The sequence below is a fragment of the Topomyia yanbarensis genome, chromosome 1 (assembly GCF_030247195.1).
Source record: "Topomyia yanbarensis strain Yona2022 chromosome 1, ASM3024719v1, whole genome shotgun sequence".
In the NCBI taxonomy this organism is placed as follows: domain Eukaryota; kingdom Metazoa; phylum Arthropoda; class Insecta; order Diptera; family Culicidae; genus Topomyia; species Topomyia yanbarensis.
Window position 1 is genome coordinate 167,762,720 of NC_080670.1, and position 23,696 is coordinate 167,786,415.

At 42.2% G+C, this 23,696-nt stretch overlaps 1 protein-coding gene across 3 annotated transcripts in view; it reads right to left on the bottom strand.

Moving 5' to 3' along the window:
- The window catches only part of LOC131680582 (uncharacterized), a 483,677-nt gene that overhangs the window by 197,748 nt on the left and 262,233 nt on the right, over positions 1-23,696 (bottom strand). For all 3 annotated transcript variants that reach the window (XM_058961308.1, XM_058961303.1, XM_058961298.1), the window contains one exon: positions 15,082-15,264. In XM_058961308.1, coding sequence (XP_058817291.1) covers positions 15,082-15,264 — 183 coding nt within the window. The remainder of the gene's footprint in view (positions 1-15,081; positions 15,265-23,696) is intronic.

Here is a 23,696-nt window from a genome sequence, read left to right on the forward strand (position 1 = left end):
AATCTGCAACAATTTCGTTTTAACGTTACGAAAATGGGGTGATATTCCGCATCTCGAAAGGAAAGGTTTTTTGTATACAAGCTTGTATGAAAAAGTCGTTGCGACTTAGTTCCATAACAGTGAACAAAAATCGTGTGACTTCGATTTTCTTTCAACAATGCCTGCATAACACTTTTGTTTGGGGAGGTATATGATTTTCTTTGTAAACTTTAGTCACAGTTTCAGATATGTAATAACCAAATCGTTTTCCTGTACGTTAACTACTTCACAACTTTATGAACATTATTCTTAAACCGATGGTGTTGACTCGTGAGTTTAGTTATAAATTTAAGAATGTTGTTTACGGTTCAACTGTACGACGTGAACGTATTCATGATATACTACATTTTGAACATGATCTGGTTCTCGTGGCTGTGAAATAGTTCATAAAATTGAAACCGTCTGGATACTTTTTCTTGGACTATTTTTAACTATTGAACAAGAATCATAACTCCACTCCACGTAAACCACCGTAGGGTAATGCACATCTAAGATATCTTAAACGGCTCAGATCTAAGGCACTTCGATTGTATTGCCGTACATGTTGTCGTTTCGCCAAATATCATTTTGCGCAAGCGAGTAATAATTATCGATCTTATAACCTTCTCTTGTACAAACGCTACTCCATTCGAACACAAGCAAACCTGCGCAGTAATCCCCGACAGTTTTGGAATTTTGTGAACTCCAAGCGGAAGGAGAACGGTTTACCTACTGATATGTTTTTGAAAGAGCAGACTGCCAATCTGGCTTCGGAGAAGTGTGACCTATTAGGCAATCCATGAGACGTTTCTGATCAGCTGATTATTTCTTGTTTACTTCTTCTGACGTTACTATTGTTCATTCGATCCAACATCAAACGAATCGGACTAACGAAAGATGTTTGTCGGACGAGTTTTTCTGTTCGTAGGAGTAGACCTGTTTACAGCACCCACCGCTGAACTGTCAAAGAAACGTCTAATGGATTGCCTAATTCGCTACTCACTTTAAAAGTGCATTCAATGAAACAATTTCATCTGCTGATCAAATGGCGCACGCTTGTAGAGACACTCCATTAAATATTTGTCCTTTGAGAAGTTTCACTGTTACAGATCGGCAGGTTATTGCAGCAATCAACAAGCTAAAATATTCAGTCACTCCTGGTCTTGACGGCATACCTTCATGTGCTCTCAAGAAATGCGCGGATGTACTAATTTTACCGCTGACAACTCTATTAAACAGTTCCCTCAGGCAGTGTCGTTATCCTTCCAGCTGGAAAAGATCAATTATGTTTCCTGTATTCAAAAAAGGAGATCGGCGAAATGTTGAAAATTATAGAGGAATTACATCGTTGTGTGCCTGCTCCAAAGTTTTTGAGATCATAATGAACGATGTGCTCTCTGCATCCTGCCAAAGCTACATTTCCCCTGATCAACACGGATTCATCCCAAAAAGATCAACTTCCACGAATCTCGCTCAATTCGTGTCATTCTGCTTATGTAATATGGGCGCTGATGCTCAGGTTGGCACTGTATATACCGACTTGAAATCAGCATTTGACAGAGTTGATCACACAATACTTTTGGAACGGCTGAAGTTATTAGGAGTGTCTCTTGACCTGATCCGTTGGCTCGAATCATATCTGAGAGATCGAGCACTTGTAGTAAAAATTGGATGTGTGTTCTCTGCCCCTTTTACGAACAACTCGGGTGTTCTCCAAGGAAGTAACTTGGGCCCACTCTTATTCACACTCTTTATCAATGATCTAGCCACGGTATTACCACCGGGTTGTCGTATATTCTACGCTGATGACGTTAAATTATACGTGATCGTTAAGTGTATCAGGGATTGCTTAGCTTTACAATGGCTCTTGGACACTTTCAATGACAGGTGCTCCTTAAACTCGCTTACAATTAGTATTCACAAGTGCAGTGTAATATCGTATCATTGCAAGCCCAAGCCAATTTCATACTGTATTGGAGATCAGCATCTTGAGCGTGTACGACAAGTGTGTGACCTTGGAGTCACTTTGGATTCTGCACTCACTTTTCGACCTCACTTCGACTATATCATTAACAAGGCAAACCGCCAGATTCACTCTTTGTCTTCGCTCACTGTACTGCGCATTGGTACGGTTAATATTGGAATCTAACTCCATAATATGGTGTCCGTATCAAGCAACATGGATAGCAAGAATTGAAGCCATTCAAAGAAAATTCGTTCGTTATGCATTAAGACGCCTTCCGTGGCAGGACCCTATTAATCTTCCGCCGTACGAAGACCGCTGTAGATTATTAGGTCTACACACGCTTGAAACGAGAAGGAGAGTAGCCCAAGCTGCTTTCGTTGCTAAGATTCTTCTAGGTGAGTTAGATACGCCGGAATTATTAGGTCAACTCCACATCTATGCACCAGAACGTGTGCTCCGTCAACGAAGCTTTTTGCTGTTGGAACATAGGAACTCCCTATATGGGGGTCATGATCCGATTCGTTTCATGTCTGCCATATTCAACGATGTGTTTGCGGATTTCGATTTCAACGTGTCATCCGCCACTTTCAAGAACCGGCTGCTAAGAAGTCTCTGACTTGACAGTTATTTACCGACGACGTTTTAATCTGTAGTTTTATTTGTTGCTTTTCTTTTATATTTTTATTACTTTTTCTTTACTTTTTTGTATTAGCCTGTTACATTTGTTCTCTTTTATTTTTATTGTTAAGTTATTATTGTTATTGTTAAGTTCTGTATTGTGTATTCAATTGAAAAGATAGGGGGTTTTTATGCCAATTTGAGAAGAGTTAATGTTTCACTCAAATTGGCTTTTCCCCATCCCTATATTCATTAAGATCAACTAGGTCAGATGATAAATAAAATAAAATAAAAAATAAAATAAAATAACAAAATCTAAATATATTTGTGGAATAACTATTCGAATGCAATGCCATGTATATTTTCGGTATTAACTAGTATTTTGGAAGCATGAATGGTTTCATGAATACGAGATTTATTATTCATGACTTTCGTTCAATCGTTTATGAATTTATGCAAAAAATGATTCTTCGTGTATAGGTGGTGGAGTTAGTGTTTTGGTAATACGAGCGAATGTTTCGCTTTGCAAGAATTTTCTCATAGTTTCATTATAAATGTCTTCTTGACTATTGAGCTTCTATCATGAGGAGTTTTCGGCTAATTAGTCGTAAAGTAGACAGCAAAAACAACAATATTGCTTTAACTGCCGACATTTCAATGACTTTATTCCATCGTTATCAAGGATTCTAAAAACGTACTGCTTTAAATAGTTTTATGTCTGTTTGTCTATGGTGAAATGGAAGTGCAACGATAAGCGCAGTCAAATAGATCATATATTAGATTTTAAATAGGAAATGGTAGGATAAGGTCTAAAAAAGAGAAATGGACCCATTTTAATACAGTTCAAAAAATATTAACAGAATTTGAGTGAATTGAATGGAATAATAGAAATTAGAAAGGTGCGAAAATACCAACTAGGATAAATGTAGAATAGATGAGACATGCAAAAGTAACTAACTCCATTGACGGATAACGATGAAACGAAATCAATTGTGTTCTACAACGAGATTTAGGGAAGTTGCATCGCAAACTTTGAGAATGCCAACACCACCAAATATTCTGAAAAGAAAAAAAGCATTAGAATGAACCCCGCAATACTGTTTATTAATAACAACCGTTGCTGCCAACTCACTTTCTTACGCATTTTTTAAAAAAATGTATAGGATTCGCTCAAGCTTTGAAAACTTTTTTCGTAAGTGTAAGTGTAAATTGGTGCTGTTGCCGAAGCCCGGGAAGCCGCCAGGCGACCCATCGGCGTACAGACCAATCTGTCTAATAGACACGACTGGCAAACTGCTTTAGAGGATTATCCTCAACAGGCTAACCCCGTACGCGGAAGGTACGGACGGCCTGTCAAGCAACCAGTTTGGCTTTCGAAAGGGTAAGTCCACAGTGGACGCTCTCAACTCAGTGATAAATACTGCCGAGATAGCGATCCAACGAAAAAGGCGAGGCATTCGATACTGTGCGTTAGTGACATTTGACGTGAAGATCGCATTCAACAGCGCAAGCTGGGATGCCATCGCGCTCTCGTTACAACGGCTTAGCCTATCGGTGGGTCTGTACCAGATCCTGGATAGTTACTTCCAGAACCGCGTACTGCTATACGAGACCGATGCCGGTCAGAAAAGGGTTCCGATTACCGCCGGAGTCCCGCAGGGCTCGATCCTAGGCCCGGTGCTATGGAACCTCATGTATGACGGGGTTCTGAGACTGAAGTTCCCTCCTGGGGTCAAGATCGTCGGCTTTGCCGACGACGTAACCTTGGAGGTATACGGGGAGTCAATCCCTTAGGGTAGAACTAACCGCAGAATACGCGATCAATACGGTGGAGGAATGGATGAGCGCGAGAGGCCTGGAGCTCGCTCATCATAAGACGGAGGTAGTTATCGTCAACAACCGCAAGTCGGTACAACATGCAGTTATCCATGTGGGAGAAGTCGCGATCACTTTACAGCGAAGTCTGAAGTCTCTCGGAGTCATTATAGACGACAAGCTGACCTTCGGCAGCCACGTCGACTATATATGCAAGAGCGCATCGACTGCGGTTGCGGCTCTATCGAGGATGATGTCCAACAGCTCAAAGGCGTGCTCCAGTAGACGTAGGTTACTGGCAGGCGTTGCCGTATCTATCCTCAGGTACGGCGGCCCGTCATGGTCAAGAGCACTGAGGTTAACCAGTTACCTACAGAAACTGGAGAGCACCTACCGCGTGATGTGCCTCAGAGTGATATCTGCTTACCTGCGTGATAGCGAGCATGATGCCAGTCGGGCTGGTCATCCGGGAAGATGAGGAGTGCTACGTGGAAATAGAGGAGCCCGCGACCGCACCAGGGTGGCTTCGGTTGCCAGATGGCAGCGTGGGTGGGATCCTCGAAAGGTAGGTGGACCCACCGGCTGATACCTAACATATCGAGCTGGGTGGGCAGACCCCATGGGAAAGTTCACTTCCATCTGACACAATTCCTGTCAGGCCATGGCTGCTTCCAACAGTACCTCCACAGGTTCGGGCACGCGGAGGTCCCCGTCTGCCCTGACTGCCAAGGAGTTGACGAAACTGCCGAACACATACTTTTCGTATGTCCTCGTTTCGACGTCGAAAGAAGAGCAATGCTTGACGTCTGGGGCTGGGACATAACCCCTGATACCCTTATTCAGCGGATGTGTCAAGCGGTGGAGAAGTGGAACGTAGTCTCGACTGCAACCACCCAGAATGCCTGTAGGCTACAGGGAATTTGACGCACCGAGCAACAGACGACGGGTACGACTAACTAGTGATTGGTTAGTTGGTGCGAAAAAGGCCGAGCGCAGAAAAGTAAGTGAATGGTCTGAATGGTCCTGCTGAGGCAGGTTTGGCGCAGCGACTGGCAACCGCGCAAGGGGTAAACCCAGCCACCCCGAAGCAAGGCAGAAGAGCGAGTATATATGCGTATATGTGGACTGCATCATGCCAAGATGGGAGGGTCGTAGCGAAGTATGTTGGGACTTAGCTATCAATGCCTCGTGGCGTGTCAGAGGAACGAAAGGGTGAGCTTCCAAGTCAGTCTCACACGGTATGTTAAGGGTGAGCACAAAAGTCAGCCTCACAAGGTATGAAAACGGTGAGCACCCAAGTAAGCCTCACATGGTATGTCAGAAGTGGGGTCTAAGAAAAATGTTCCACATGGGATGCCAGAGGGAGCGACAGGGGTGTAATAGAGTGGTACGATTGAGAGTGAACCAGGTGATAGGGTGAGCATCCAAGTCAGCCTCGCATGGTATGTTAGAGACAAGCACAAAAGTAAGCCTAGCAAGGAATGAAAAAGGTGAGCATACAAGTCAGCCTCGCAAGGAACGAAGAAGGTGAGCACAAAAGTAAGCCTCATGTGGAGTGTTTGAGAGTGAATCAAGGTGCGATAGAGAGAGCACCCAAGTAAGCCTCATACAGGACGTATGAACGCGTGAGTGAGAGTGAATGAGTACATTAAGTACAGCCATCCCCCCAGAAGTAATACCGAGAGGTAGTTCCTGGGAGGAATGATGGAGGAGCCCAATGAAGTTTAGTCGGTATTAATGGCAGCGTCACCATTCGAGCCCGACACGCCCCCAGTACACCCCGTGCGGTAGCTTGGACACCTACCAATAGCACGTGTACTGGGCTAGGACGTAAAAAATACACACAAGGAGGAGCGAAAAGGGGAGCAGAAGAGGAAAGGAAAACCCTTGGCTCGTTAGAAGGCGTCAAAAGGGGGAAGCCGTGCTCGTCAAAGCCAATGACGCGACGACGTATGCAGCGCTGCTCAAAAAGGTCAGGGAGGACCCGGAGCTGAAGGACTTAGGGGTAAATGTGGTAAGAGTCAGGTGTACCCAAAAAGGTGAAATGCTTCTCGAGCTGAAGAAGAATTCTACGACTAGCAGCTCGGCTTTGCAGGAGACTATTACCAAATTAATGAGTGAAAAGGCAAAAGTTAATGCCTTAAAACCGGAGATGGTAATTGTGTGCAAGGACCTTGATGAAATCACGACAGAAGACGAGCTGAGAGGAGCACTGAAGCAGCAGTGTAACGTAGGCGAGGTGCACATGACGATCCGGTTAAGGAAAGGATACGGAGGAACTCAGACAGCGATGATTCGTTTATCGGTAACCGCAGCAGACAAGGCACTGGAGGTAGGCAAAGTTGGTCGAGATGCCCACTGAGAGCCGCCCCACGATTAAATAAACAAGCGAAGAAATGCTTCAGATGTTTAGGTTTTGGACATTTATGAGGGGTTTGCAAAGGCCCGGACAGATCCGGGATGTGGTGGAAATGCGGGGAGACGAGCCATCTTGCGAGAGACTGCACACAGAGGAAGAAGTGCTTGCTTTGCACCCCAGCGAACGGAAACGACCACTAGACGGGAGGCTTTAAATGTCCTGCCTACAACAAGGCGGCTGCAGGCCAACGGTAATGGAGATAACCCAGATAAATCTGAATCCCTGTGACACTGCACAGCAACTGTTGCGGCTGTCTACAACAGAAACTATGTGCGATGTAGCACATAGTTTCTGTCGTCTTCTCTGATAACGGTAACTGGGTGGCGGAAAGATCAGGAACGGCTGTGATACAAGTTATGGGCAGATTCCCCATCCAAGAAGTAGTAGAACGCTAATACGAGGGCTTCGTGATCGCCAAAATCAACGGTGTCTTCGTGTGTAGCTGTTACGCTCCTCCAAAGTGGAGCAATTGATTGGTCGGAAGCCGGTAGTCATTGATGGCGCCTGGGCTGTGGAATGGGACTGTAGAGTAACCAACACGAGAGGGTGTATCCTGCAGGAAGCTCTAGCGAAGTTAGACATACGGTTGTGCAATGAAGATTCTGTTAGCACATTTCAGAGAGACGGGAGGCAGTCTACCATCAACGTCACATTCTGTAGTTCTTCATTGACGGCGAACATGGATTGGAGAGTATGCGAAACGTACACGCATTCGCGATTCGCTGCCGTATCGGCCAATGGAACCCTGATGCAGTACGGAGATGGAAGACCGGTGAACGAAAGTGGAAGACGAAAGCCTTCAAGAAAGACCTCTTTGTTGAGACACTTTGGCCGAACGGCGGGACCGAGAACGTGGCTGCGGCTGACCTAACAAGAAGGATTGTGGCGGTTTGTTACGCCACAATGCCGCGAAAGCTGGAACCTCGCAACAAACGGCGTCCAGCTTACTGTTGGAACGAGACTCTTAGCACGTTACGCGATACTTGTCTCAGAACTAGAAGGCGGCCTCAGAGAACAATATCGGAACCAGATAGAGAAGAGCGCAAGGCAGGGTTTCGGGAAGCTATGACCGCTTTAAAACGGGAGATCAGATTTGGCAAGTCAGATTGCCACAAGAGGTTGTGCCGAGAAGTGGACGCCAATCCCTGGGGCGACCTGTACCGAGTCGTGATGGCGAAAATGAAGGGCTCAACGACGCCTGCCGAAATGTGCCCGATTAAGCTGTAGACAATCGTCGAGGGTCTTTTCTCGAAGTACGATCAAACTGTCTGGCCACCAACACCGTACCGCGAAGAAGAAGGAGCAAACACGGACGATAGGCAAGTGACTAATGACGAGCTTGCAAAAGCATCGAAGCGCCTGAAATCAAAGAAAGCCCCCGGTCCGGATGGAATACTAAACGTGGTGCTGAAAGCTGCGATCATGGCATATCCGGAAATATTCAGGATAGTGCTGCAGAAGTGTCTAAATGAAGGCAATTTCCCCGAAATGTGGAAAGTCCAGAAGCTGGTGTTGCTGCCGTAGCCAGGGAAGCCACCGGGCGATCCGGTCTCTTACAGGCTCGTATGCATGCTGGATACACTTGGAAAACTCCTGGAAAGGATCGTTCTTAACAGATTGACGAAATTCACGGAAGGCGAGCGCGGACTGTCCAAGAGGCAGTTCGGATTCCGCAAAGGAGCATCGACAGTGGATCCAATTCGGACAGTGCTCGAGAGTGCTGAGAAGGCATCTAAACAGAAGTGTGAATGAGATCGATACTGCGCGCTGGTCACGATAGATGTGAAGAATGCATTTAACAGCGCCAGTTGGGAAGCCATCGATGCAGCGCTGCACAAAATGAGGGTTCCCGACTAATTATGCCAGATCCTGAAGAGCTACTTCCAGAGCAAAGTGCTGTTGTACGAGACGAGCGAAGGGCAGAAGTCAATGCGAGTCGCAGCGGGCGTTCCTCAGGGCTCCTAGCACAGCGGCTGCCCAGGAAAATCGTGGGTTTCGCGGACGACGTGTCACTAACGGTGATGGGTGTGACACTGGAAGAAGTGGAGGTGTCGGTAACAGAGACAATAGACGCAATCGAGAGCTGGATGAACGGGGTCAAGCTGCAAATAACCAACCACAGAACGGAGGTGTTGTTGGTCAGCAACTGCAGAGCGGTTCAGCGGATGCAGATCGACGTTGGAGGGCACGTGATTGCATCGAAGCGTGCACTGAGCCAATTGGGATTGATAATCGACGACAGATTGAGCTTCAACAACTACGTCGACTACGCCTGCGAAAAGTCGGCGAAGGCAACGAACGCAATAGCGAGAATCATGCCAAACGGCGGCCCGAGAAGCAGCACGAGACGTCTGCTATCTAGTGTTTCCTGTGTTTTCGACTGTTTATGTTTTATTTCTTTAGGTTAGGAATCGGCGTTTCAGTCTGTTGTTTAATAAAGAACTCCTGTATGTTCTCTTCTTCCGACGTTTCGGTCCTTATTGAGAAAGGTCCAATAAGGACCGAAACGTCGGAAGAAGAGAACATACAGGAGTTCTTTATTAAACAACAGACTGAAACGCCGATTCCTAACCTAAAGAAATATCTAGTGTTTCGGCATCGATACTCCGATATGTGGTTCCTGCCTGGAGTGTTGCGCTGAAAACCAAGCGGAACCGTGAAAAGCTGAACCGTACGAGTCGCGAGTGCCTTCAGAACGAGTCGTCGAGTGCCTTCAGAACAATATCGTCGAAGGCAGTATGCGTTTTCGCCGAGATGATCCCCATCTACATCACCCTGGTGAAGGACGTGGAATGCTACTAGTGCAGAAATGTACGTACCGCAAGGAGACTGGTCCGAGTGGACTCGTTGGCTAAATGGCCACACGAGTGGGACACTCGAAGAAAGAAAGGTGAACCTACCAACTCATCCCAAATGTGTCGGCTTGGGTGCATAGGAAGCATGGAGAGGTGAACTTTCATTTGACGCAGATTTTGTCTGGGCAAGGATGCTTCCGGAAGTACTTGCATCGGTGAAAGTGCAGGAGACACCAGAACACGTGGTATTTGAATGCCCTAGGTTCAAAGAAGTTCCAAGGGGTAGGCCTGGTACGACAGTGGACAATATCATTAAAAAGATGTGCCACGACGAGTATACCTGGGACGCTGTCAACAGAGTGGTTACGGGTATACTCTAAGAGCTGAAGAAGAAGTTTCGAAGGGACCAACAAAGTATCGCCATTGGCTATAAAGCCACCGTGAAATCACAAATCGGGATTCGAGATATTCTGCCGCCGAGAACTCTCCGACGGTGTAGACTAGGCTCACCGCCGGGGACCAGTTGAGCAGTACGCGACGTAGCACCGGGTTCGGGTCGTCGGGACACCAGTCAACCGGACTTCAGGCTACTCCGGGATCGCTGGACCGACCTCGATACCCTACGGGATGGCTCGTGAGTAGGCTAGATCCACCGCCGGGGACTAGATCGAGTAGATCGGGACGAAGCGGGGAGCTAAATGGCTCAAGAAATTGTGGTGCTAAAACCAAAGAAGAATCGTTGTCGGGAGAACTTTCTTCGCCGGGGAACTCTCCGTCGGCGTAAGCTAGATTCACCGCCGGGGATTAGATTAAGTAGACCGCGATTAGACGCCACTAGTCGCGGGTCGTCGGGATGCCCTGCTCCACCTGAATCGCAGAACTGACCTCGACACCTGGTTGATTGGATCGGTTTCGGGGGAACTTCTCTCGCCGGAGAATTCTCCGTTGGAGAAGACTAGGTCCACCGTCGGGGGCTAGACCGAGGAGTTCGCGAACAAGTCGGGAGCTCAACGAGTAAATGGCGCTGAATGGTGCGCAAAGGGAGGCGTGTCGTGGTGCTGAATGGCACAAGGGAGCCGAAGGGCTCGGTGAATTTGACAATCTGAAGTTTGCCGCCCAGATTGTTGGAGGAGCACTAAGTCTCGACTCACAATCAGCTTTCCGACTGCCATACGGAAATTGCCAGTCTGTGTGGATGGTAGAGACCCTGCTATAACCCTGCTGAATGAACGAACTACTAAGTAATTGAATAAGAGTTGGTGTTATGCACATAAAACCCCCTCCCCGAAGTAATGCCGCAAGATAGTGCCGGGGAGGAATCAGGTTCTGGGCAAGAGCAGTGGTTTTTTATCGGGTCGGGTGATGGCAGTCCAAACCCGTTCCCTGAGACATTAGGGCTTTCTTAAAAGTTTTTTAATGCTCTCTAAAAGAAGCATACACACAGAGACATTTTCCGAACCCGACGAACTGAGTCGAATAGCATATGACACTCGGCCGGGCCGGGGTTGGGTTGACGCTTTTCAGAGTGATTGCATGTTGTTCGGTGAAAAAATATAATGAAACTATTTCCGTTGTTTACGTTTCAGCCTACTCATTCTTCGGCCATCCTCAGAACTGACATCACAGCTACGTACAAACCAACGGATAAAATTAAAAGTACCGTCTTTACCATGCTGAAAGACAAGATACCTAAGATGCAACAAACCAACATAGTGTACAGTATCCCTTGTGGCGTATGTGACAATGAGGAGTACATTGGGCAGACATCACAGACGCTAGAGAAGCACATAACACAACATAAAAATACTATACGCACAAGAATGTCATGCACGGGTCTAACTCAACACACGACGGAACAAGGCCATCATTTTGATTTCTTCAAAACACATGTGTTAGAGAGAGTCTACAACGAGCCCAATAGACTAACAGCAGAAATTCTTCGCATAAAATTGAGAGAGGAGAGCGCAGTGAACCTACAGCGTGATGCCGCCAGTTTCTCCTATGCATACAACGGGCTTCTCAACAAACTGCGGTCTACACAGCACGGCAAGCATGGTCAGCAAAGGGAGAGCTTCAGCTTGAGCTTGAGCTTATGCGACCACCCCTGGCTGCTACTCCGTTATCGATCTGGACTAGCTGAAGTTGCACAGAGAATAAGTAGATAATTATGTTTGGGAGTAGCGAAACATCTTTCAATGTGCAACTCCTGGTAATCCTAAAGTATTGATCAATACCGGCGCCGGCCAGGCCCGAACGTAGATCGCATAAGGAAAGGGAAGGAATAGTTAGTCCGATACTTGCTTTTGCTAGAGGCCGTATATACTACTGCGCACTCCCCACCAGTGTCACAGGAGGACGATATTTTTGTTAGTAAGAGTGTAGAAGTTGGTTCACTTCTTCTTTACCGATGCAAGAGAGGTGACTTCACTATCTGGACTAAATATCGATCCACCAATTTCATGGACCGGGGACCAACGGCTTTACTTCCCTTCCGAAGGACCACAGATTTTTTCACCTCAGAAAAATCTCAACGACCTCGGCTGGAATTGAACCCAGGCCAACTGGAATGAGTGGCGGTCACGCTTACCACTCAACCACCGGTGCCGTCAGTACGGCAAGCATGGTCAGCAAAGGGAGACGCCACGAACGTGAGAGAGAAATTTAAATTTAGTTTTATTTGGACAATCCCGCTAGTGAGAAGCAAACGGGCTTAAATGTAAGTGGTCTTGCAGAAACAAAAAAAAATGTCTCTTGTTAAATTAATTGTATTTTTGTATTTAAAAAATAGTTCTGAGGATGGCCGAAGAATGAGTAGGCTGAAACGTGAATAACGGAAATAGTTTCATTATATTTTTCATCAATAAACATCAACCGAAACATGTAAGCAGAATCGAATGGGGTCATATGAGAAAGGCAAAAATATTTGAATGGAAAAGATTGACATCAAGAAATCAATGTGGACTTAATATACAGGTTATCAAAGTCACCCCGCAATACGAAAGCAGACTTCGGATTGAAAACTTTTTTTTTGAAAAATAGTAGTAAGCGGACAATATCATTTGAAAAATTTGTGTTGCGTCTAAAAATATGTAATGATCGCTTTGTAAAAAACCACTTTCTGGGCCTTTAGTACAAACAAATTAGAAACGTTGTCGTTTTACATCCAATTTTCGGTTTTTTGCAGTACTGGAAGCCTTTCCAACGGTACGACATATTATGCTGTTTAACAAGAAATATTGGACGATTTTTGGACAACAGAAAACATTTGTGGTTGTTTCTCTTTTGCAATTTTTTCAAGCAAAATATGCAAATAGTTCAATATTTTTCCAAGGACACGTCGTAGTTCTAATGACATCGAAAACATTGCGATGCCACTTTCAACAAAATTGTGATCATCAAAATTGGTCGAAAAATGTCTGATTTATTCAATTTTTTTCCGAATTAGGAATCATCGCACCTGAACTGTTAGGGCGAAAAATTCACTTTCACTCTTTTTGACCGATTTTGATGATATAAATAAATATCATTGTACGGGAATTAAATGTTCTTTCATATTATTGTTAGAACAAGGACATGCCTTTGGAAAAAAGATTTGCACATTTTGTATGGAAACAATCGAAGACATGGAAATTTTCAAAGTTACATTAATCTGTGTAACACACCCGTGGGCCGGGTCATAAACATTATACAAATCTTCTCTTCACAAATATGACCCTATTCCACGTTTTCTAACCTTTCTTCCTTCAACTCCTTGCTCTCCGTTGAGTTAATTTTAACATTGAAAAATATACTTCACTTTTGAGTCCCTTGCTGATTAAAAAATTGACTCAAAAAGATCGTTAACAAAAAAGGGAAAAATGTCTTCACATATCCTTTCCATTTTAGGTAAGTTGGCGATAGGACCAGAACCTACTATCTTCAAAAAAAACTAGAAAATACACCGTTAGGCTATAAACTCATCTCCACATCCAAATGATCAAACAACTGCCAAATTCCCACAAACTTGATTGGCTCTTAGCCGAAAAACGCTCACACGCCCGCACAAGCGTGCTCCGTTTCGTTCGCGCAACGCTTACCTAAGCCAAATTGGTACAATCTAGCACAATCAATGCATCGCGCGATTGGTTAATAATTACACCCTCGAACAAACGCTCGATTTAGCATTCAGGAACTGTTCGAATGATATTGTTACGATGAGCAGAGCATGCCAGTGGCAAAAATTGCAGAAACAAAAAGCTCTAAGGAGCTTATTAGCCCTCAACTGTGTGTGCATCTATTTGGAAGGTAACCCAACCATCCACAAAGGCGCCATTTTCATTTTCGTTTCTCATGAGTAACTCAACAGCAACCGGTTGCTTCGACTTCCTTCCTTCCTTCTTTTCTGTTTTGGTATCGCATGGAAAGCCTATACTCCCAGCAACCGTAAGGGTGGATTGCACTTTGTGCGTGAGTCGATGGGTATGCGTGCTTTTCCTTTCGTTGGCAGAGTGGCGCAGATAATTGCTTATCATCGCTGCTGTGACTTGGATTTATTAATTACATTAATTGGCCATATTGTTTTATTGTTATGTGCTTGTTGCTTCGCCGATAGTTACCATGAACAAGGTAGCAGCGAATAGCTATAAATAATGACTTACATCGGTAATTGCGGGGCGCTACAAGGAAAGCTATTTTGATTGTTACTTTTCGACTGGCCACCGATCATCATTACTACGATCACTGGATCATTACAATCCATCACGAGTATCGATTACGGAAAAAGTACATACCAGTTCTCAACCTACTCGGTTGACCAGAATTGAAATTACGTAACCCTCAATTATAACTCAAACAATATTATAATTTCTTCACCAACTAGTTAAGCCGAAGAGTTTTGCCATTGCCCTTCGACCTAGACTACTTTTACATACTTTAATCGCACAACTATGCGGTTTCCCGTAAGTAAACCGATTTCGATCAGTTACGTAACGGAAACGCTTTTTGTCCCCGGCCAATGGCGCCGGTTGGTTGACCGAGTTTCTTGCATGCAACGGCACGCGGCGTGTCGTTCAATTTTAATTGCGCTTTTTCCGAGCAGGCAGCATAAGGGATCAAGCTACAATTGGTTTTTCCGAGCCAAGGTGGAATTTAACGTCAGGTGAAATCAGCTTAACAGTTCAGTGACTTGCAAACTTCAACGCGATTTGTTTGCTTTCGATCTTGCTATTAGCCAACACGATCTCTTAAAACAGTTGTTCGTGTCTGTTTAATTGCACTCGGTGAGTTTTGATAACGAGTCTAAAAAAAACTGGTCACGCAAATTTTCTGTACCTCGAATAGGTTCCGCGATTGACGTGTTCAAATTCAATTATCAATAAGTTAATAACAGGATTGGGTACAAATTTCACAGAAGTGAATCGCGTCTTGTTTTTTTTTATTTTTGGAGAAAAGGATTTAAAAGCTCAACTCACCTGATGTCAGGCGCCGCCTCCACCAGTAGCCGCACACAGTCGAGGCACCCGCGGGCGGCCGCGTAGTGAAGCGCTAGGGCCCCACCCGCCGGCCGTTCCATCGGGGCTAGCATCTGTGCATGGGACGAGTCCAGATGCGACAGGTATCTGGACTCGTTATACCCGGAGCACCCCACTGTAACTCTGGAAGGAAAAGAGAGAAAAGATAAGAATTTTATTAACAAGTTAATAGCCAGGCATAAAATTTGACATTAAATCTTTTAAAACTTATCCTCACAAGAAGAAATAATATACAAAATACTAACGGTTGGGTGGCCGCATATGCCGTATCAATACGATAGGCCATAAATGCGAGTGTAATAACTATCAAGGCATAACGCATATCAATACCACCAGTTTTCTGTTTGGCAGACTCCACTCATCGACTAAAGATACAAAACCGAATTTCAAGAAGGACTACCAACGACGATAAATTCGGGTTACATTTCGGAATTACAATTTGCAGACACATAATTTGCTTGTAGATTTTAACGAAGCGTGCAATTGAGTGAAACGACAAGAAATATCGAAGCGTTTTCTTTTTTATCAAAAGACACGTCTATTAGTGTCTTACGAGCAACGCCCGTCCTCCTATTATTGACTCGAATTTAAACTCGTCTGGCAGCGTAGATACATTGAAGAAATCATACTACTTTCGATTGGCATAAATATCGAGCGTTATGATACTACTATTTGCTCACTATTTAGTTACTAAAGTTGTCATCGCCTAATGTGGCTACGCTACATTTTCCCTTTTTATTTATTTATTTATTTATTTATTTATTTATTTATTTATTTATTTATTTATTTATTTATTTATTTATTTATTTATTTATTTATTTATTTATTTATTTATTTATTTATTTACCGGTCAAACAAGTTGATGGCAGGTTTGCTTGCAAGGGGCCGCAGCTTCCGATTTTTTTTAAACATTTTCTGAAATTTTGGCAACGCGTGTTCTATTGAACTCCGACGATTTTTGCCAGTTTGATGCTGCAGAATGAACTTTGTTTTCATTTGACGAATTTTTAGTCAACCTCGAACCGGAGTGGTCCGGAAGTTTTCTGCAGTGTTATTTGACAACTGCTTTGTTGACACTTTTCAAAAAACACGCTAGTTTCCTCTATTAGGCCCTCCTAAAAATACGTTAGAATTTTCTCAGTAAACGGCGGGTGACTGCAGCCCCTTGCTAGGAGGCCATTTTTTCAAGCCTACCAGTTTTTGCTTTATCTACCGCAGTGCTTTTCAGCCGAGGATAATTTGGCTGTTCTAGGGGTAAATTTTTTTAGTCAGTTTATTTATTTGCTAAGGAACGGTATCGTGAAGCTTGAAGGTGTCAATTTTTGCGTTATACATTTAAATTTTCTTAAATCTAGAAGGTTACAATAATGAGTTTAATTAAATATAAAACCAAACTCTGCAATTTTTAGACCATCTTAAACTAGTTCAATACACATGGTGGATCAATTTTGTACTCATACAAAGAGTGGTATAGGGGGAGGGGTTTAATATAATTACTAGAAATACAGTTTAGATTTTTGTTTTTTAATGAAATAAAATTTAATGGTGTTTAAAAAGCGAAAAAAAAAGAAATCAAATTCGAATTTGTTTTTTTACAAGAGAGAGGCCTATTTGCTTGAGAAGACATTTTCAGGGGGCTTGAGCCCAGCACCGTGTTGAAGCACTATCAGATACGGGCAAGGAGAGTGGATACACACCTAGAAAAAATAATGTAAATTTACGTCTCTTGACTCTGACATATACGAGCATCAAAAATGACTTAGTTTTACGTTTGGTTTTAATTTTACATGACGTTGATTTTTGTAAATCGTGTAATTTTACTCAACATATGGCGTTTGTTTTCAATGGTAGTAAGTGTAATTTTGTGTCATTGCGCATGTAAAGTATATGTGTCATGTAAAATTAAACGGAGCACGGTAATGTTTCGTCATTTCGAGAATTACAGGTTGTTAAATTGTGTCATGTTTGCAATTACGTCAATGATAAAATTCATAATTTTGTGTGTAATGATGATAGAGAAAAGAAGAACATAAAGCTTATGCACACACCAAAAAAATCTGAATTTTATCGTTGACGTAATTGAAAACATGACACAAATCAACCAACCGTAATTTACGAAATGACGGAACATTACCGTGTTCCATTTAATTTTACATGAAACATATACTTTACATGCGCAATGACATAAAATTACACTTCCTACCATTCAGAACAAACGCCGTATGTGGAGTAAAATTACATGATTTACGAAATTAAACGTCATGTAAAATTAAAATCAAACGTAAAACTAAGTTATTTTTGATGCTCGTATATGTCAGGGTCAGGAGACGTAAATTTACATTATTATTTCTAGGTGTGCAGTTTATGGCCAATAGGGCTATTTGTATATTGATTATTTTCAGGAAGAGGTAGATAAGGGAAATATAAAGAAGATCGCGGCTTGCCATTACATCTCGAATCGGAATGTTTGATGATCCTCTTTGGACCCGAGGTAACCGGTTTCCATAAGTCCAATACGCCGAAGATGCACACCAACGTGTAATGATTTGAAATTTTACCTTGTTTTGAAATAGCGATCATTCTCGTTTGCTTGAGGCACAATGTTACTCGACAGGAATTTATTGAATAAAATCAACAAACGCCTTTTCGCGGTGTCAGGTAAATTCTCCAACAAATTGAACTTGATTCTATCCAACTCTGGAGCGTTAGTACTGCATGATAAAAGAGCAAGTGAGAATTCCAGCATTAAAAACAGTGATTCGTTCGCGGTATCGTGAGGGGACGTGTCGCGGTAGATCTTCTGTGCCGGCACTGAGTTCGGGCAAACTTTTTGGCAAAATGGAACATCCAGCTGTTGGAGTATTCTACGCTTTCGTTGGTATTGTTTCGGTTTGCATACGTCGGGTAATACCCCAAAGAGCACGCATCAATGTTTCTCTCATTAACCCATCGATAAACCGGCGCCAATCACTGCGTTTTTTGGCTTTTATTAGGCTTTTCATTTTTGTTTCCCATTGCGTGTACTCCCTCAAGTTGTCGGGCAGTCCTACCTTCTCTATTCGCGAACGCCTTCTCCGCGTACATTTTCGAGCATTCTTTGTTACAGCACGGGTTGGGAGACCTTGAGCGAGTGTTCGCGTTTGGTACTCGTTTCGTCTGTGCTTGAATCGCGCTATCGAGATTCAAGCCAGCCAAAAACTCTTCCTCTGGAGGAAGCTTTTGTGTGGACTCGATCTTGCTGAATATCGCGGTCATACGAAACATGAATTGTTTCAAGTGGTTCCAAACCGTTAGTGATTGTGATTGCGATCGGCAGGCAGGGTTACCATATTAACAGAGTTTTCTGTAATGTCACAGATTTTTTTTCACAAATTTTTAATCACAGGTTCTTTTTCACAGATGACAGATTTTTGGCATTTTGATAAAAATTGCACAGATTTTCACAGATTTTTGGAAATATCCTGATTTTTCATATATTTTTTGGAAATTTATTACAGATTTTCACAGATTTTTTTCCTGTTTTAGTCATCACAGATGGTAAAAAGATTTTTTTGGCCGAAACACAGATTTCAATGTGGCGTCCCTGTCGGCAGGTAGCCGCTACCGAGGGGATAAGGAACTGCCTTCTACATGTAACCCAACCATAGCAATGTTGAGCAGAGAGATAAGCCTAACGCGATTTAGCGTACTGTTGGTGTAGGAATCCGTTTCTCCCGTGTTCAAAATGGTCATACTCTAGTTGTCACAAGGATCGTGGGGTACGGTGGATTGATTACCATCAAATAAACAACCCCATGCCATACGGTGGGAGTTGAAGTTTCCTAAGCACAGCTATAGGGACAAAGGTATAGGGAGTAGTTTAGCAATATCAAAAAACCGACGGTGGTCAACCGAGGCTCTAGGCAGAATGTAGGTGAAAGCAATGCAAAGATTTTTGCCTTTGATCGCGACTTGACAAGCGAAGTTCATCAGTCCAGCACTAGCTTGAGCCTTTGACTGAGTAGGGTAACTTCTGAGGTTTCTGGTGTCCCTGGAAGCGGTGGGAACTGTTCGTTTGATTTCAGATTTTCAAGACCTGGAGCTGTTTGCTTCAGTTTTGTGGTGTCGCTTCCTCGATCTGTTATATTTGATGGCCTTCGATCTGTTATATTTGGTTTTCACAAGGAATCTCAGATGAGGAAATATTATTCCTTTTCCTATAGCTTCTAGACGCAGTATAATATGTCCCTTCTTGGAGATCTTCAAAATCGCACTCGTGCTTATTCGCTGGAAAAGTGTCCAAAGGATCGTCGGATAGCCGGACATTATGGAATGCGTCAGTGGAAATAGATTCCTGGAGTGTGACGAGCCGAAAAATCGCTTCTCGGATGTTTTTCCTCACCGCAGAAGCACCGTCAGGAACGAAAACAAGCCGGGCAAACGAATACACCTAGACTCCCGCCGCACAGAGAAGAACTGGGGTCAAATCCTGGCCAAAACTATTTGTTGTTGATATTGCTGTTATTATGCCTTAAAATGAACAAAAAATAGACAATAACATGTTTTTGGAACAATTTGGCATCTATCCACCTACCAGTGAGGAGGTCAATTTTCTAAATCCTTTCGAACACTAGTAATTTCGAGATGCTCTTTGTGAATAATTTGTTTTTCCAGTTGCACAATCAGTTGATCAGTGGAAAAGGGGGAAGAAAAGGGACGCTTGCGCATATTTTCATAGAATATATAATTTAAATGATTAAAAAACCCCATAAAATATCACCATTTTACACCCATGCAAAAAATCTTTAACAATTTTTGACATACTCGTAATTTTGCCACGTTATTCAGCAGGTTTTTAGGTATGTAAAAAATATAACGAAATTGAAAATAAAAAAATATTTTGGTTATTGGCCAGGAATTTGTTCTTGTTGCTCCTCTGTGCGCAGCTCAGCACTTCTGTACACGGTAAAAAAATGTCACGTCTAATTCAAATGATGTTGCACTTGAATCAGTTTATCATGTATCACTAACAATTGAAGTGATTTAGCATTGATTTTCTAAGGATTTATAACTCGTATCAGAATGACCTGGTCTTTGAAAGCTATTTAATAGTAATGATCTTTAAATTGAAATGAATATCCGATGAATTCGCACCACTGTACTAATCTATTGAATTTGAGTGGTTCCATCTTTAATTACAAGTGTCAAAAGTGTCAAAACACTAAAGTCTTTAATCGACTACAAACGTATGCTCGGAAATAGGAGTAAAATGGAAAACTTGCATTTCCAAAGTAATGTAGAACGTGAGTATTGTATATTTTACTTGTGGTTAATTTATTATGTAATTATTTGTTCTCAGGTAATCCATAATGGGATATACCGTAAAAAATACGTATATAGTTAAATGCAAGATCTATTAGAAGCAATGTGCAACACATTTCAAATGGAAGTGATTTGCTGTTGATTTCGTAGTGCTTTGAAATGATCCATTCCAATAGATTGACACATCGCATTGAAATGTTCAGTAAGTAGTGCGAAATCAACTGCAAATCACTTTCCATCAACGTGAAGATTTTTTATCGTGTACGAATGATGTAACTGTGAACGAGAGTGTGAGAAGAACCAAGCTATTACGAAAGTGAGACGGACAAAAGTGCGTATGCACACTACACGGAGAGCTTCATCGACGACATGTTTTTTTTCTGTCATGAAATTTGTGCGTTGGGCGTTTTCGGTCTGTTCCCTCGTTGAGTGCTTACTGGGGTTGTATTCCTGGGTGCGCATGGGAATCGTGGCGTAGTTTGAGCGACGGAAGTGAGTGATGAGCGGGCTCTGTATGTTTTTATTTCTTGGTACACACTGCAGAGTTCTCGACAAACATGTGATTACGGCCTAAAAGCCAGCTGTCAAAATCCACTTTGAATGGAAATTTCAGACAAATCGTTACTAGTCGAACACAGTTCATAACAGTTTATGAAAGAGAAAACTTTTCTCTTTCCTTTACTACCAATATCTGTGATTGGCGTGTAACGGTTTGTCCGAAATTTCCATTCAAAGTGGATTTTGACAGTTGGCTTTTAGGCCGTAATCATATGTTTGTCGAGAGTTTGCCTGTTTTCTATTTCGGTCTCTTATTCTGCTGTGATTTTTATCTATTCTCGGGAGTGTACTTCTGGTGAGTATTCGGCGAGTGTATGGACCGAGTATGTTCAATGCGTTTGGTTTGCAGCGCGGCAGACGAGGGGTGAATTGAGGGATATGCTGTCGAAGACTAGGGAAACTGGGGGTAAGACTTACATATTAAGGAAATACTTAAATATAACATAATAAGAGCATGTTTTTGTCAACATGTAATACTCTATGTTGTAGCTCCATATGTTGGCTTTCCAGTACCCAGGAGGGATTATGTTACAAAAATCAATAAGTATGATTTGTTAAACAATTAGAAAACGAAGAAATATCTGCACTTTTTCTAGACTGCGGGTGAAACGGACATATGGTGGGGGTAAGACGGACATGTTTCAGAGAGGATGATTACAACACAAAATATTAAAATTTACTACTTCTAACGGATGTTTTGAATACATTGTGGTTCTTCTTAATATATACGTTCAATTCGATGTGAAAAGTAACATTTTGCGGTTCGATTTAGAGTTGAAGCAAATGATGTATTTTCTAATATCGTTTTTGCCGTTGTCATACAGAGAGCTATACAATCAGTTCAAATGATCAATCACAGTCAAAAGCTGGAAAATTATATAATAAATGCGTAATTGGTAACATCAGTTCCTGGATAACACCCAGCCAGAGTATGAGACCTGCACAAAGTCGTCTACCTTTTCCAGGTTCTAGGAATTCCGTATTTAGACTCGGTCACACTAATGTACATCCTCCAGTCTACTGCATGTGAGATTTCAGCTAACTGGATGGTTCTCCAGGTTTGACTGCTAGAATTTCGTTTCTAGCACGCAAGACATTCATATAAGGATGAATCAATAGAATTAAACAAGACTGTCCGTCTTGCCCCATCAGTATACATATTTAAACTTTGTACTTATTCACTCACAAAACAATTTACCTAATATTTTCCACACAGATGTCACTTAAGAGATACTTTATCGCAATAAAGGAAAAAAATCCCCGAAAAAATAGATTTTTTCATCGATAAACCTTAAAAGCTGTTCGCTCACAAGGCGACAAGCCACACGCCACAAAAATATTCACTATGTATTTTGTTCTAACTATTCCAACGCTGTTGCCGCGTTGGAATAGGTAGAACAAAATCCATAGTGAATATTTTTTGTGGCATGTGTCCTGTCGCCTCGTGTGCGTACAGCTAAAATCGAAAACTTGAAAATTACATCCGCACGAAGCTGCTCTACTGATAATCAATATTTGCTTATATTGTACGCCTTTAACAGTATCCAAGGCATACTAAGTGTTTCATAATTCATGGTTACCCATAATCATAGGGTACACATACAATACAATTGAAGTTTTAATGTTAAATCCCTAAAATAACCATGTGTCCGTCTTACCCCAAGTGTCCATCTTACCCACAGTTTCCCTAGATGAAGTTCTCTGTGTATTATTGGTAATATAGAAAAACTGGTATAATTTTCTATAAACATATTCTAATTTATATATCAATTATATTCAACTAAATACACTAAATACGTGTCGATTTCTTACATTATGTGGTCGGTGTTAAATCAGACTAAGTCGCAAAACATCAAAAAATGAGATAATGTTAGCACTGGATAAAGAAAATCGTCAGCTACAATCGACTGTTGCCAGATTTGAAATATGTAACAATAAACAAGAATTATGGCAAAAATTAATTTCCAATCATAATGAAAAGGATGCTGCGATTCAAACTTTAAACTCGTTTTTCTCGAAATCAATATTTTGTCACTTAGTCCGGTCTGACTTAACACCGACCATGTAAGGAATCGAAAGTCATATTGTAATGTTATAATCCATTTGATACAAACATTACATTAAGGCGGGGCTGATTAATGGAACGATTACCTCGGAACACGGTTTGCCCTGTATATGAAATGGGTAATCGGAAAATTAATTAAGCTAGCACCTACCTAAATCCTGGAATCAAGTTATTTGCAGGTATGTACATGGAAATAACTTTTTTCTGTAAACCGCTGCCGGACAGTGGGAGTTAGGATGGTTAACACGCACACACAAAAAAGAAAGAAAATGAACAAAGGCTACAGAAAAACTATCAATAGGATTACAATGAAACTCAAGAAAATAAAGTATCAATAAAAATGATTAAAATGATGATAATTCTTAGTGTTAGTATTAAGAAGTGAATTTTTATTATAACATGATAGTCGTGAGAACTTTTGTAACACGTTATGTAAAAAGAAACCCCGGCGTGAAAAATCTTTTGAAAAAAGGCGGATCAAATAAATGTTTAATAAAAACCAAAAAAATCAATGAGTACGAGAATGTTGGAATGACTCAAATCTGTATTCCTGTCAAATGAATTCATGATAAAAAATACTACAAGATGATAAGTCAGATCAGACATATGTCATAGTTAAGATTGATGATAC